The sequence below is a fragment of the Bos taurus genome, chromosome 1 (assembly GCF_002263795.3).
Source record: "Bos taurus isolate L1 Dominette 01449 registration number 42190680 breed Hereford chromosome 1, ARS-UCD2.0, whole genome shotgun sequence".
Lineage (NCBI taxonomy): Eukaryota > Metazoa > Chordata > Mammalia > Artiodactyla > Bovidae > Bos > Bos taurus.
The window spans coordinates 29,107,338-29,122,233 of record NC_037328.1 but is presented as its reverse complement, the minus strand read 5'-3'; the positions used below and the strand labels follow the sequence as shown (position 1 = coordinate 29,122,233).

The 14,896-nt window shown below is 35.7% G+C and overlaps 1 protein-coding gene across 1 annotated transcript in view; it reads left to right on the top strand.

The window, feature by feature from the left end:
- The window catches only part of GBE1 (1,4-alpha-glucan branching enzyme 1), a 310,897-nt gene extending 296,504 nt beyond the window's left edge, over nt 1-14,393 (top strand). The window contains 2 exon segments of the mRNA NM_001122729.1: nt 6,036-6,153; nt 14,337-14,393. Coding sequence (NP_001116201.1) covers nt 6,036-6,153; nt 14,337-14,393 — 175 coding nt within the window.
- The last annotated feature ends 503 nt before the right edge of the window (nt 14,394-14,896 follow it).

The following is a 14,896-nucleotide window of genomic DNA, read 5'->3' as shown; positions in this document are numbered from 1 at the left end:
ATATTCTAGTTGACAAAGCTAAAGACAGAAATGCCTAAATCAGACACACACACGCACCTGCCTCACTCTAACACACATATACATCCATAAAATATACAGCAGCACAGCACTAGTTTTTGCTACTTCTGTATTTGGAAGGAGACCAGAGAGAGCAAACTAAAGGTTGTCATTTATGACCTGGTCTATGGTTCAGGACAATAAATGAGGTATAGTTTAAGTATACTTATGAAATAGAGGGGCAGATCTATTTGAGATGCTATACAGCCAAAAAGCTATACAAGATTTGTGAATTGTGGTTGGCAATAAATTAAATTCAATTTATGAAGCATAAAAGGAGGAACATTATGTTAGAACACTGAGGCAAGTCTTGTGCTGGCTAGTTATCTTTAGACTGTTAAAAACATGAAATTATTTTTATTTTCTACCACCTATTCTTAGATTGCCAGATGTTTGTTTACAGTTCCTTAGAATTTTGTACCTAATGTTTTCTGCCTTTGATAATACATTCTCTCTCCTAGGGTCACTTAACTCCCAAAAGTTTTTGCAATCATAATACTGTGGGTGGGTTGATTAAGAGTCATATCTGAAAATATCATACCAAATTCATATGATCTAAGTGTACATTTTTTAACATGTCATCAACTGGGATATGTCTTATAGTGATTGGCATGATAGTGATATTTTTCTTTTTAGTGCAGTTATATAAAATAATTCATCTTAAAATCGATGGTGTCTTAGATTTAAAGATATATGGTGACTTACCAGCTTTGCCATCTTTATGGTCATCTACTCACTAGAGAACCTCTTTTATTGTCACTCAGTCTGAAACCTCAGGGTTTGTACCTTACAATAAATTTCCCTAGTTTCATCAGCAGGAGTGAAGTGAGTTTAGTGCAGAATGGTATAAATGATAGTACTTCTTACATCAAAATCCTTATACTTTGAACAGACACTTTATCAAGTGGCTGAGCAAACACAGCAGCTTTTGAAGTATTTGAAGAGCCATTGAATTTAAGAGTCTTCATGCCTTCACTGTTCTTTAATCTTATTAGTACATGTCTTCAGAACATGGCTCTTTCTTGGTTCAAATTTAAGGACATAGATTATAAAATAATGTTTAAAACTTCTTATCAACTTCAACCTGTTGATAGATATATCAAATACTTAGGAAGCTCTTGAATTTAAAATAAGAAGAAATCAAAATATTTTAAAATGATATCCAAATGGATAGGGATCTATTTGATCTCCTTTTTAAAAAATCTCCATAAAATTTTTATCATTCTTTCCCTGCTCTATTTTCCCAAATTGAGCAAAGTACATTCTGTATTCCCCAAACAACAGATCAAATGAACCAACTGAGCAAGAAATTGATCTAGAACAGATGCAAACCTGATATTCAGACTCCTTAAGTAACGTTAAGAATTACAGTCCTTTAGCACCAATCTTTTAAACTTAATTAAACACTAGGATATCACTTTATCCTTTTTTCTTATTTTTTTTTAATTCATGCCACATTCATTCCAGCCTCTATATGCTTAGAATCTCAAAATTAGAATTAAACAAAGAAACTGCCAACAAAAACACTCTGCCTGATTCTTGGCATAAAACAGGCACCCACTTGTGGAGAGTAGGGTAATTAAGTCTATGTTTGACCTGTGTCTACATCCCAGCTCTGCCATGAAACTTACTGTGTGCCTTTGGGCACAACTCTTCCCCTTCTAAGTGTTTCCTCAAATTGGGCATCAGATTCCCATTTGAGTACCATCAGTTGTACATACAAAAAAAACCTCATTGGTTTATATATGTTTCTCCTTTTGTACTATCCAAGTTTAACCACCACTCTTAGATTCCTGGCGGGTTTTTCTGACTTAGTGTTTCCCTTGTTCATTCTATTCTACCCTCAACCTTCAGGTTAATTTTGGTTGGTTGTTTTTGATTAGCATAACCTTTCTCACAAAGCATTCTCACACTTAATAATTATAAAATAAATCTGAACAGTCTAGCCATCCTTCAAAGCTTTTTTGTTTATAAACTGTCAATCCTGCCTTCTCTCCTTGGCTGTACCTCTCACTGAATATTGCCTTCTGCTTTATTTATGGACATTCATATGTGTTTCTAATCTCCCCTTAACAGGCTATGACTTGAACATAAACTAAAACTACATCTTAGTCATTTTTTTAATATCTTGCACAGAGCCTCCTACATGTGTGTATTTATTAAGTGAATGGGAAAAATAATTTCTTCTACATTCCTCTAATATAAAATATAAGACATGTAATTTGGCCTTTCTTCATGAATCAGAATTGTCATCCTGAATATCAGTTTCAGAGATGTACTGAGAAGCCATAATGAGAAGGCACTCTGCTAGATGTAGTGAGGCAGCTACGAATAACAGAGACGTGGAGGTGCTGAGATGTCCTGCTAAATTTATCTACTGTGGAATTGGAAATCCTATGAAGAAGACAGTTTAAGGGTAAACTAGTTCTGAGTTATATTTTCAGAGGGATATTCTTTAGTGGCAGACAGGGCAGGGCTCTGTAGGGGTGTTGATGCTATGTGGGTCCCACGTCATGTGTGTAATCTGTGTGTGTGTCTGCGTGTACATGAGAAAGAGGGAGTGAGGGAATGCCTGAATGAGAAGAGAAAAACAAAAATCCAGATGCCCAGATAACCGTTTTAGAAATGTTTACTCTAAGCAGTGTTTGTAAAAGATGGGGTTTCCTGATTCTTAAACAATATAGTAATTTACAATTATAAAGCTCTGTCACAATCATTACTTTTAATCTAGTGTTTTGAATTGTTGGAATTTCTGGAATTAAGGGTTGTGTTTTCTAAAGGAAGTTATTGTAGTCCCTGGGTAATATAGACACAGGACTGGGTAATTCCAAAGTAGCCATGGCAGAATTTTTGCTTTAAATTATAGATCAGAGAAATAGGTCTAAACTGATGTTTTGAAACTTTATGGCTTTTCCTTTAAAGCTATAAATTATATACATTAAGTGAGTAGATTCTTACCATTTTCAGTGTGATAATCCCTTTCAATGTCAAAAATATATCGATCCTTATATAACAATTGCTCTTTCAGTATCCTTCACTGAGAAAATATATAGGCAAAAAACTTACTATAAATTCTGTGACTTTTGAAAAGCCTCTATGTCATATTAATCAAAAAAGTGCACATTCTTTGAAATATAGTACCAAATGGGTATAAGAACACATTATTTAGTCTTCACACAGGTATATATAGAATCCCAAGCCCTTATAATAAGGTAATTACTTATTCTGTGAGACTCTTATGATAACACAATGGCCAGTGACCATCCACCCACAGGTCGGGAATCAGTGCTTTTCATGATATGTTTCCTTTCTTCAGTCACTACTACCAATAATCTATGTTGTTAACCAATAACTTAATAATTGAGAAAGTATTTCTGAACGGATGTATTTCTGAAGGTGTTTCAGAATGGATTCTAGGTCTTCATTCTCTAAACTGTATTGTACTCTTTTTGTTTTTATTTAATGCTTGTTGAAGATTCTTGCAAGTATTTAATGAACTAGGATGAAGAACAAAAGCTAAGCTTCTCTTTTAGTAGTTCCTTTCATACCACCGGGCTTCATTTATTTACCATGTCTCTAATGATTTGTTCTCACTATCCTGTCCCTATTTCTCCAGTAAATAAATCACATGCTCAAATCCTGTGAGTATGTTTGGAATGTGCTTGGGCCCTGTAGTCACCTTTTGAACTCAGTCTTTGTCCCTTTCCCTCTGCTTTAAGCTCATTAACATGCTGATTGTTAGTCTAGATTTGCATTCGAGTAGACTGACCTGGATTGACTGAAATGGAGTCACCACTCCCAGCAAAATTCCTATGGTGCAACTATCTGCATCTCTTAAACAAAGGTCTAGGAATGAAAATGATAGTCATAGCTTCTTATCCCCATGTACTTTAAATGTGATAGCTTTTGCTGTAATAAAAATATACAAACATTTCTGAGATTAAATACCAGGAAAATGCAAAGCACCTAGGCACCCATCTGTCTCCCTCCTTAAGCTAGAAGAAACTTAAATTTCTAAGTATCCATGTATATTTACTTGTAGATTTTTTAACCAAGTATTTCTAGGCATTCTGATATAAATTTGAACATAGTAACCATAGCTGTTCTTTTGTTATAAATACAATACTCAGTCAACTCAGTCAGTTCAGTTTAGTTGCTCAGTTGTGTCCAACTCTTTGCGACCCCATGGACTGCAGTGCGCCAGACCTCCCTGTCCATCACCAACTCCCAGAGTTTACTCAAACTCATGTCCATTGAGTTGGTGATGCCATCCAACCATCTCATCCTTTGCCGTCCCCTTCTGCTCCTGCCTTCAATCTTTCCCAGCATCAGGGTTTTTTCAAATGAGTCAGCTCTTCGCATTAGGGGGCCAAAGTATTGGCATTTCAGTTCAGCATCAGTCCTTCCAATGAACATTCAGAACTGATTTCCTTTAGGATAGATTGGTTGGATCTCCTTGCAGTCCAAGGGACTCTCAAGAGTTTTCTCCAACACCACAGTTCAGAAGCATCAATTCTTTAAACCAGCACTCAGCTTTCTTTATAGTCCAACTCTCACATCCATACATGACTACTGGAAAAACAATAGCCTTGACTAGATGGACTTTTGTTGGCAAAGTAATGTCTCGGCTTTTTAATATTCTATGTTGGTCATAACTTTTCTTCCAAGGAACAAGTGTCTTTTAATTTCATGGCTGCAATCACCATCTGCAGTGATTTTAGAGCCCCCCAAAATAAAGTCAGCCACTGTTTCCCCATCTATTTGCCATGAAGTGATGGGACCAGATGCCATGGTCTTAGTTTTCTGCATGTTGAGCTTTAAGCCAATTTTTCACTCTCCTCTTTCACTTTCATCAAGAGGCTCTTTAGTTCTGCTTTACTTTCTGCCATAAGGGTGGTGTCATCAGCATATCTGAGGTTATTGATGTATCTCCCGGCAATCTTGATTCCAGCTTGTGCTTCATCCAGCCCAGCGTTTCTTATAATGTACTCTGCATATAAGTTAAATAAGCACATATAAGTTAAATAAATACAATACTGCTGCTGCTGCTGCTAAGTCGCTTCAGTCGTGTCCGACTCTGTGCGACCCCATAGATGGCAGCCCACCAGGCTCCCCTGTCCCTGGGATTCTCCAGGCAAGAACACTGGAGTGGGTTGCCATTTCCTTCTCCAATGCATGAAAGTGAAAAGTGAAAGTGAAGTCACTCAGTTGTGTCCGACTCTTAGCGACCCCATACAAATAGTTCATTGTGAAAAATCGGGTGTTAAATTGTAGCAGATCACATGATTACAGCATGAATTCTGTGGCATAATGGACAGTATGTTTACATGATCTTGTGCATTAATAGAAGCATGTGTCTGTAACCAAGGGTGCTTGGTCTTCAGAACACACGGGCACCCTTAGTTCACTTCTGTGTTCCTCACTTTGTCAACCAGGATCTAGCAAACTAGAATGAATTCAGAGACGGGAAAAGAGAAACAGCCATATCAAGTGAGAAATGATCGAAGGTTCTCGGATTCTATTTAACAAGTATTTAGTAATATATGTAGAGGATCAATGGAGATAGCATAGCTATTAAATATTTGAAAGCTACTGTATTTTGAACTTATTCTTTATGGCTTTTCTGGGTGGAAAAAGTTTTCACAAAATCAAAATTCTGCTCAATATGGAGAAGAATTTCTAAAAAATGGAATTGGTTGGTTGCAGAAAGAAGAAAGTAGATTCTTCACTAATAGGTATAGATGATCATGTGCCAAGCTGTGATAAAAGGATAACAAAGGTCCCGTGGGTGTGTGGACTAGATAGCCTACAGAGCCCCTTTCAAACATGAGAAGCTGAAATAGTAGAGAAGAAATGAGAACATTGCACAAATCATCATTTAACAATGTTCAGAATACTTGCTACTAAATCCTGTCTCAGACATATTATATAATGTGTCATTCAACTCCTGAACTGTTGTAATTCCTTAAGAGCTGTACGTACAAAATTGTGCTCGATTCAGATGCAGCAGAATACGGAGGACACAAGAGACTGGACCACAATACCGAATTCTTCTCTGAACCTTTTGAACATAATAACTGTCCCTGTTCTCTTTTGGTAAGTAAGGTTTTAAGGCATTTTCATTTCATTTAAATTTATTCTGTATTTTCAAAGTGATGCCTTTTTGTCCAAGAAAACAACTCTTCAGCAAGTAAGCAACATGGAAACAAGGCAGGGAGTAGGGAAGGGGTATTGATCGCACTAAGGAAACATGCAACGTGTGGTGCTGGACTCACTGGGTTTTGGAAAAACAAATAGTAAAGGATATTTAGCAGACAGTTGGGGAAATTTGAATATTAATAGGATTAAAAATTATTTCTCAAGACATAAGAGGAAGCCAGGTTTTAGCTTTCCTTCTATTATATTTCTAACTTTTCTACAACAATTTGCTTTTCTTCTGTTCTTGCAGCTTTCTGTATTATGGACTATCAAATAAAGTTTCATTTTAAACATCTTAAAAGAATCTGTATATACCTTTTTTTTCTTTCATGTAGTCATTAAAGACTGTGAATTCACTCTAGTTATAGAATTCTCTGGTTTCTTTGTATTACTGAGGAGAGTGTTGTTTTATATTAACTAAATTTTACTTTGTGAGGTTGACACAATGACAGGATACTGCTTTAAACTACTAAATTGAATTTCTTTTTAAAATGTAGACTAAAATTTTGCCATTTACAACAATATGGATGGATCTGGAGGGTATTATGCTTAATGAAAGAAGTCAGAGAAAGACAGATACTATTTGTGATCACTTATATGTGGAATCTAAAAAATAAACAAGTGAATATAACAAAACAGAAATCGAGTCACAGATATAAAGAATAGTGGTTACCAGTGGGGATAAGGAAGGGGTAGCAACAGGACAGAGTTAGGGATTAAGAGGTACAAAATACTATTTATGAAGTAAATAAGCTGCACAGATATATTGTACAGCACAGAAAATATAGCCAATATTTTAGAACTATGAATGGAGTATAATGTATAAAAAGATCTGAATCATGCCGTATACCTGAAACTATATTTCAATAAAAAAAATTGTAGAATTTAGAAATTCTGCATAGGTGGAGAAATTCTTCATTTATGGCCAAGTCTACATCTGTATTATACATGTTTCACTTTCCGTGACTAGTCAAGTATCCCTCTCTTTCTTTCCTATCCCTCTTCTACCTGTCTGTCTCAGCGCAGTTTTTTTTTTTTTGCTTGTTTCACAAGGAGAGGACTTGGATTAAGATTTGTTTCATGTATGTAAGGCCAAGGTGTATCCCATAATGTATAGTTTTATCATTGCTGTTTAATTCTTTCATTAAAAAAATTAGGTAAATATCAAACATGAGAATCTGTATGATACCCCTTGCTCCGCCCTTTTGCTACTATATTCCCACCTCCCAGGATGGTGACAGCACCTTACTTTGTAAGCTGCTGTTATATATGTCAAAGACAGCAGCATGAAATAAAAGAGCAGAGATGAATAAGATTAAATTGTTGATGATCAGCTCTGAGCAAAGCCAATAGCCTTTGGAGACCTAGGTGTTACCCTCGGTGTGTGTGTAGGGTGGTGGTATTGATGCTGATGTTGATGTGGCTTTAGATGGAAACACAAATTTATATGTATTTTCAAGAGGGAGGGCTCACAGGTGCTAGCAGGTTCTTTCTTCACAGAATGCTTGCTGTGGTTGTCAGAACATTCAGTTTTGACATGTAAAATAAGACTGATAAAAATAGTTTCTGAAATGAATTAGAAAATGATTTTAAAGCTCTGAAATAACTAAAGAGTTAGAGGCCCCTGAGGGGTTAGGGAAGGTGACCGAGCTCATAAGGAGGGGTCATGGAGAAGCAGCACCCAACTGTGATAAAGCCAAACTTGAACCAGTTGATATAGACTGAAAGGAATTTGAAATTTCAGCCAGCAAATAGGTTACATAGCTAACTTTCCTAAAGGTTCATGTAGCCAAAGAGGTTTATGTTGGTGAAGGAAGCCTGGTAATACAGGGAAAAGATCACAAAATGTCATGGCAGGGGCTTTGGGGTTAAGTCGCCAGTCCGCCACTTATGAATACCAGTTATGAGAACTTGAGTAATTTGACCTTTTTGTGCCTGAGTTTGCCTAAGGATTAATAATAGTATCCTGCCTACAGCAAGAGATTCTTAGGTATAAATTCATTAACACAGCCAAGTTTTGGGGAAACTGCAAAATGCTGCTGTACATATATTTTTAAATTATTATTGTCATGGCTGTTCAATATTTATTTAGGTATTCTAAGCGTGCCAAGACACTAGATGCTTTGAGGACATTCTCCCAACTTTGGAGAAATTATCGTCTTAGGCGAGGGCTTGCAATCTTTGAGGCTGGGCAGAAAATATCTTGACATCCTTTTGATTTTTTAAGGGCAAAGATATTCTGTCATAATTAAAACAAGCCAAGTAACCAGTGGCAGCCACAGACAGATTACTTTTCAAGCACTAATTAAATTGATCTTGCAAATATGGACTGTGCAGTTCTAAATGAGCTGATGGAATGGAGAATGTCACATAAGTCTCCATAACAGGTAGAGAGATACAGCCGTGCAAGCATATGAGAAATAGAGCAGAGCTTAACTACCACCTGTGATAGAATTCTGATCCCGCTGGGTCAGGAGGTAAATATTAGTTCTATCTTCCCAGCAGCAGCATCTTGTTTTTGATGACTACAGGTGCTTTAGGAATAACTCATTTTAAATAAATCTTTAGATTCCAAATGAAATGATCATGGGTTTTAATGTAAAAAATAAGGCACCTGGAAAATTAACTGCACTACAATTTTAAAAAAAAAGGGGTTGGTGGTTAGGGATGATTTCTTAAGCAAGGTGTGGGTACATAAAATAGTCATAGTATTCATTATGGTATTGTGATTTTTGAATAATTTATATTAATGCAATGTAATAATTCTTTTTTATAAAATAAGGGGGCCCCAGTAGACCAGAAAATCCAATAAAACAAATTCCTTCTTACCTGAGTTATCTTTTGAAGATTCAAATATACATCTAGTATAAGAATGTCTCATTATAACAGAACTCTTTATTGAACTGATGGATAATGTGCTGGGATCCAGTCAGGTTTTAGGTCTCTTTTGACCTGCCTTCTGCCTCCCACATGCCTAGAATAAAGAGGGAAGGGGAGACAAAAATGTAACTCTTCCAGGAAATTTCTGTCCATCACAACTAGCACACTGTATTTGCCAAAGCTTAATTTGCAAGCTCAGTAATCCAAAGGATCTGCTGAATAAGTGTCAAATCTGTTTTCAAAGATAGCAACAAACAGAACTCAAAGGAATCTTAAAATAGCCATACATGCTGCAGCTTCAGCAGGTACCACCCCGGCATCTTCTTGATGTGCTCCATCAGTTAAAACTGTGAAACCAGAGAACTGCATGTGTACTGCTGCTGAAATGTATATGCTAAGGTTGGAGTATCTCACAAATGCCAAGAAGCTATAAGGCAGAACCTTTCCATTCTGCTTTACTGGCAGTTTTTGGAAACTCCATTTTAGCATAATGATTTCTCTGCATTTTAGCTTCTGATATAGGAACTTATATTTAACCCGTAACTTCATCAGTAAACCAGGAGGGGCGAGGGCGCTTTCTTTTTCTTTTCTGATTCATAAATTCAGACTCCATGGCACAAATGAAAGCACAGAGATGATTGAACCTGAAATAAATTAGATTGCTTTACAATAACTTAAGTAGTCTTAATGGTGAAATGTGAATAAAGCAATACTTTTAGCATCTATTACTTTGCCAGTAAATCTCCTTAATCTTAAGAAATAGATTTGTTTACTTCCATTCTAAATTTGGTGATTCAAAGGTAGATTTTTAGTTTAAATAGGGTGTTTGACATAGATGTATCTTTTTTATTGCCCCTCAGTTGTAGGCATTGAAAATATAAATTAAGTTGGGAAATGTTTTTTGCTCTACCAAGAATTATGAAAATGTTTAGCTTTTTTTAAAACAAATCAATTTTAATTCATAAAGTTTTCTCTTTTTCATATTTCTAAATATGTATTTCTACACAGAAATAGTCACTAGATCACTTTTCTCTTAGCCTAATGCAAAATAATGAATTATAATAAGTTTTTTCCTTAGAAAATATTTTATAAATTAAAGGATATATGTGAAAATTAAAATTATTTTATGTCATCTTTATTTTTCAAAATAATTTGTGATAAACATATATGTAGATTGTTAAGATCTAATGCCCTTTTCAACAAATGCTGTTTTCACTATGATTTATACAGTTGCTAACTTTACAATTTATAAGAACATTTTAAAATTTGCCTTTTAAGTATTTTTATTGAAAATTATTTTTAAGTTTGCTGTTTCTAAATTTTTGATAACCTGTTTTCAAAAACCATGTAATTAATATTTGTAAATCAATTTTGACCCAAGAACAACATAATACTTTGCTTAGATGGCATAATATAGTAGATCATTGTATGATCAGTTTCTGTTGGTTTTTTTTTTTTTCAATCCATAGTAATAGTTGGTGTAGTGATTAAGTCATTATGTAGTCAAAATAACTGCGTAGATGGCATGCATTTTGACTCTCTTAATAAATGAACCAGATTACGCTGTGGCATTCTGGTTCCTTGTAAAGAACAGAGTACAAAGACAGCTAGAAAAAATAAAATTCATGACTTTACATTATACTGTCTCATATGTTCTTACTGTATGATCCTCGCTCCAAAATGTTCATGGCTTAGTGACTAGTAACGGGCATGGTGAATATGTTTATCAGCATATACTATCTGTGATGTGTATACTAAATGGTGTCTGTATACATAAGCTTAAATATGAGATATTCATATTTAAATATAAGCAGTTATATTTAAATCTACTTAAAATATGTTCATATTTCTTTTGCTATCAGAATCAAAACTATTTATAGAATTAAAATTGTAAATTGAGATTTACAGAAGCCAATACTTAGCACTAAATTATAGAGCCCCAAATTGTTTATGTTGTAATTGTCTCATCATAAGAATTAGCTCTAATTATCGTAAGTCTTTTAGTATAATTGGTAGTCATTTCCTAACTACTAAGAACATTGATTTATATATGCAGAACTCTAATAAAGAAGAAAACTCCAAAATTCATAAATAGCCATAGTTAAAAAAAAATTTCTTGCTTGGGGAAATTTTTTCATATTGCCGATACTGCAAGGGCTCTGAAGCAACATGAACACATTCTGGTAATTAACACTGCAGTGAAAAAGTATAATTACACAATATTCCTGTTAATGATATTGTACAATTATCAACCAATGGTTTTTGAGCATATAGTATTAAGCGGCCTCGAAGTGTGACTGGAATTGGTAATCATAAAGGTCCTTACATAAAATGGCCATCATCATTTAGAGAGAATTCTTAGCGCATTTTTGAACAATTAAGTGCCAAAAGAGGAAATGCAGTGCATTCATTGCAAACCTTGAATTCTTACATCACCCTCGTTGTTTTACTCTTAAATTTGGGCTAGCTAAAATACCAGAGATCACAGACAGTAAGATTGCTTCTAAATTATCAGCTTATAGTTATTCATATTTCATTAATTAAATCAGTATGAGGTAATAAAATCAGGGTGGATACCGAAACGGTAAGATGCAGAACGAGACTGAGGCAGCATCCAGGTTTATCCTGGCCACACTGAGCAGGGGCCCGCCACTCCTTGTCCTAGGCCCGGCAAGTGCTTTACCGCTTCTTTCTCAGGAGACTTGGGCCAATCAGAATCTCTTTATCTGCATATAGGGTCAAGATACCAGAGAAATACTTTTAAGGTAAACAGAACTGAAATCCTTTTCTTCAGTCTCCCATGCTACTGAGATATTTAATTCAGTGTTCGGTTTTAACACTTCAGAACCATTCTGATTATAACCCGCTGTCCCACTGACTGCTTACACCTAGTTACTATGACTCCCTAAACTAAACAGATGGAGTAAGGCAGAACAGGTATCTCTCTCTTTTTTTAAATTTTTTGACTCTGACATGTGGCATCTTAGTTACACAACCAGGGATGGAACCTACACCCCATGCATTGGAAGCACAGAGTCTTAACCACTGAAATGCCAGGGAAGTCCCAGAACTGCTCTCTCTTGATTCATGCTTGTTTTGAGAAGACTTGGAATTGACTGAATCTGACTGTTGGTTTCTTTGATTTCTCCTCTCTGGCTTTGGTCTGTGTTGCTTTAGACTGTAGCGTCATTGTGGGAATAGGCCATAGTTTGCACTTGATCTGTCTGGACCCCTGGGTATAGTCCTGCCTTTGTTCATGGGTAGCTCCAGCTTTCTTTTGTTGAGCCAATCTTATAACAGCTTACCTATCACTGTCAAAAAGAAAATATTGAATGGAAGAGATATTAGCCATTAAATCATGATGTGGTTTAAAAGCTATATGACATTAAAAACAATGTGTAAATTGTAGGGAAACTGATTATGGCATTGAAATACACAGTTCCCCACACTTAATGAACACAAGGATATAATATTTATCTTTTGGACGTTAAGTACTGGATTGCATACCAGTCTGAGACAGTGAGGAACCCAGTAAACTGTTAGCTTGTGTGACATTTTTCTCAGATGACAGTGCTAAGTCACTGTTACTTTTAATTCAAGATTAGAAAAACTGTTCTCTAGTTATTGCATTCATAATATAAATTTTTCAAAATTCCGTCATTTAAAAACTGCTTTAATCATTAATATTCAAAATTAACTGTATTGATGTATCTGATTTTTTAAAAACAGTTGTAAGATGTCTTTATCACAGCAACCTTGTGGGAAAATGTTGTGTTCATTTGCTGACTTGAGATACACTGGGCATACAGTGGTCTCAGTCAGTGAAAATCAGCTGTTCTGTTCTTTATTTTTTTTCCCTAAAGCTCTGTGTTGTTGTTTTTTTTCCCCATCTTTCATTCTAGTTCTAAACTATAAAAGTCTTTCTCTTTTTTCTTTTAAATCATTGGTCAAGTTTTCAGTTAAAGTAGCTGAAAATTGTACCTTATTCACAAATTCAGAAATGGAGAGATACTCTCACAATGATGACAGCAATATGTAATATTACTTTTACTGTCTGCTTTGTTAATAGTAATTAATCCCTTATGTGTAAAATAGCATACAGTTAAGCATCAAGCAGTTCAAATCACTTCTCAGTTTTATAAAAATTATTTTAGATGCAAATATATTAAAGAATATCTTGTGAAATATACACATATTGATCCCACAATTACTTATTCCTTTATTCATTCTTTTATTTAGTCATCACTGGCACCTACTAAAAGTTAGAAATATGAAGACATATGGCCTCCACCCTGGTAAACCTAATAGTCTAGTGGGAAGAGTTGATCATAAACTTGAAAAAAAAAATTACAAAGTGTGTTAAATGTTCAGATAGAAGAAAAGTGGTGCTGTGATAGAAAATGAAATGGAGGCACTATCAGATCTAGAGTTGTCAAAGGACACCTCTCCATGGAGTTGGGGTTTTTCAAGATCTAAGAGATAAGGAACTAGCCCAGGAAAGAGTGTTCTGAACAGGGGACCAGGCAGAGGCCAAGATCGCGAGGAAGGAGGGGAAGGATGTGGTGTGTTCAAGGACCCGCAAGGCTCTGTGGCCAGAGCTGGTAAAGGGAGAAGGGATAAGTGAAGAGCATGTCTGAGAGGGGAGTTGCACATATGCAAGAAGGAGCTGAGTCAGGACTCTGCAGGGCATGCAAAGAAGTGGATTGCACCTTCAATCAGTGGCAAGCCTCTTGACTGATTTAAATTGGGGCAGGGATTAAAATACACATAAGATAACCTTATACTATTACCGTTAAGGTTTTGTTCCTAAAATGACAGGAGAAACACAAACCAGAAAGATAATAAGTGTCCTGACTTGACCAGTCTTTAGTATGTTACTTTTATTTACCTGACTAGACTAACGTTGTGACCTGGAGGGCAGCCTGCCTTCACCACCTGCTAGTTCGGAACCAGAGCCGCCAAGGAGGTTTCTGTCCTTTGTGTCTGGGGAGCATCGGTTTTTGTAAAGCGTATGGAGCCCTCTAGCGGTGATCGTTTTAAAGGCGTCTTAATGCCAGAACTGTCGAATAGAGCCTCCTCAGAGCCAGTAGAATTGTAAAGGGAGCTGTAATACCATGCTTTGATATGATATCAAGTCGCTTTGATACGATATCAAGCCCAGTGTTTCTTTCAAATGCACTGACACGACTGTGTTGATATAGGTGTACATTCCAAACCGAGTGGCCCTCATCCTTCGCAATGTGGACCTGCCCAACTGAAGAGATCTGATTTCAGCTCCCGCAGAGGAAGACCTGTGCTTTGTTTTCCCACGCTCACTGTCCCAGAACTTGTAATGTGTAAGCTTTTCAAAATATATTTGTCTAGACGAAATGTCCGATGTCTGAAATTCAGTATTGGTTTATGAAAATGAATGTCAAACTTTATTCTTTAAAGAGTAGAAGGGGACATGTTTTTGAAATTTTAGCAATCCTAGACTACATTGTCCAGCCATCTGAACAGCTAGGATCCTTTAAGTCTTGTATATCATGCCTTTAAAGAATTTTGCCTTACAGCCCAATTATTTAATCCTTTTAAGTTCAAGTTTGAATCATGTATCCATGTTTGATTATTTCTGTTGAATGTATACAGTATTTTTTTCTAAGGCAAATATTTGGTGACTTTATTTGTTCTGGTTATCTCTTGGTCTAAATTACAAGACACTAGAGATTGTTACTTTCCTTTTTCAAAGTGTGTTTAGAAATACTGTAATAAACATATAGTA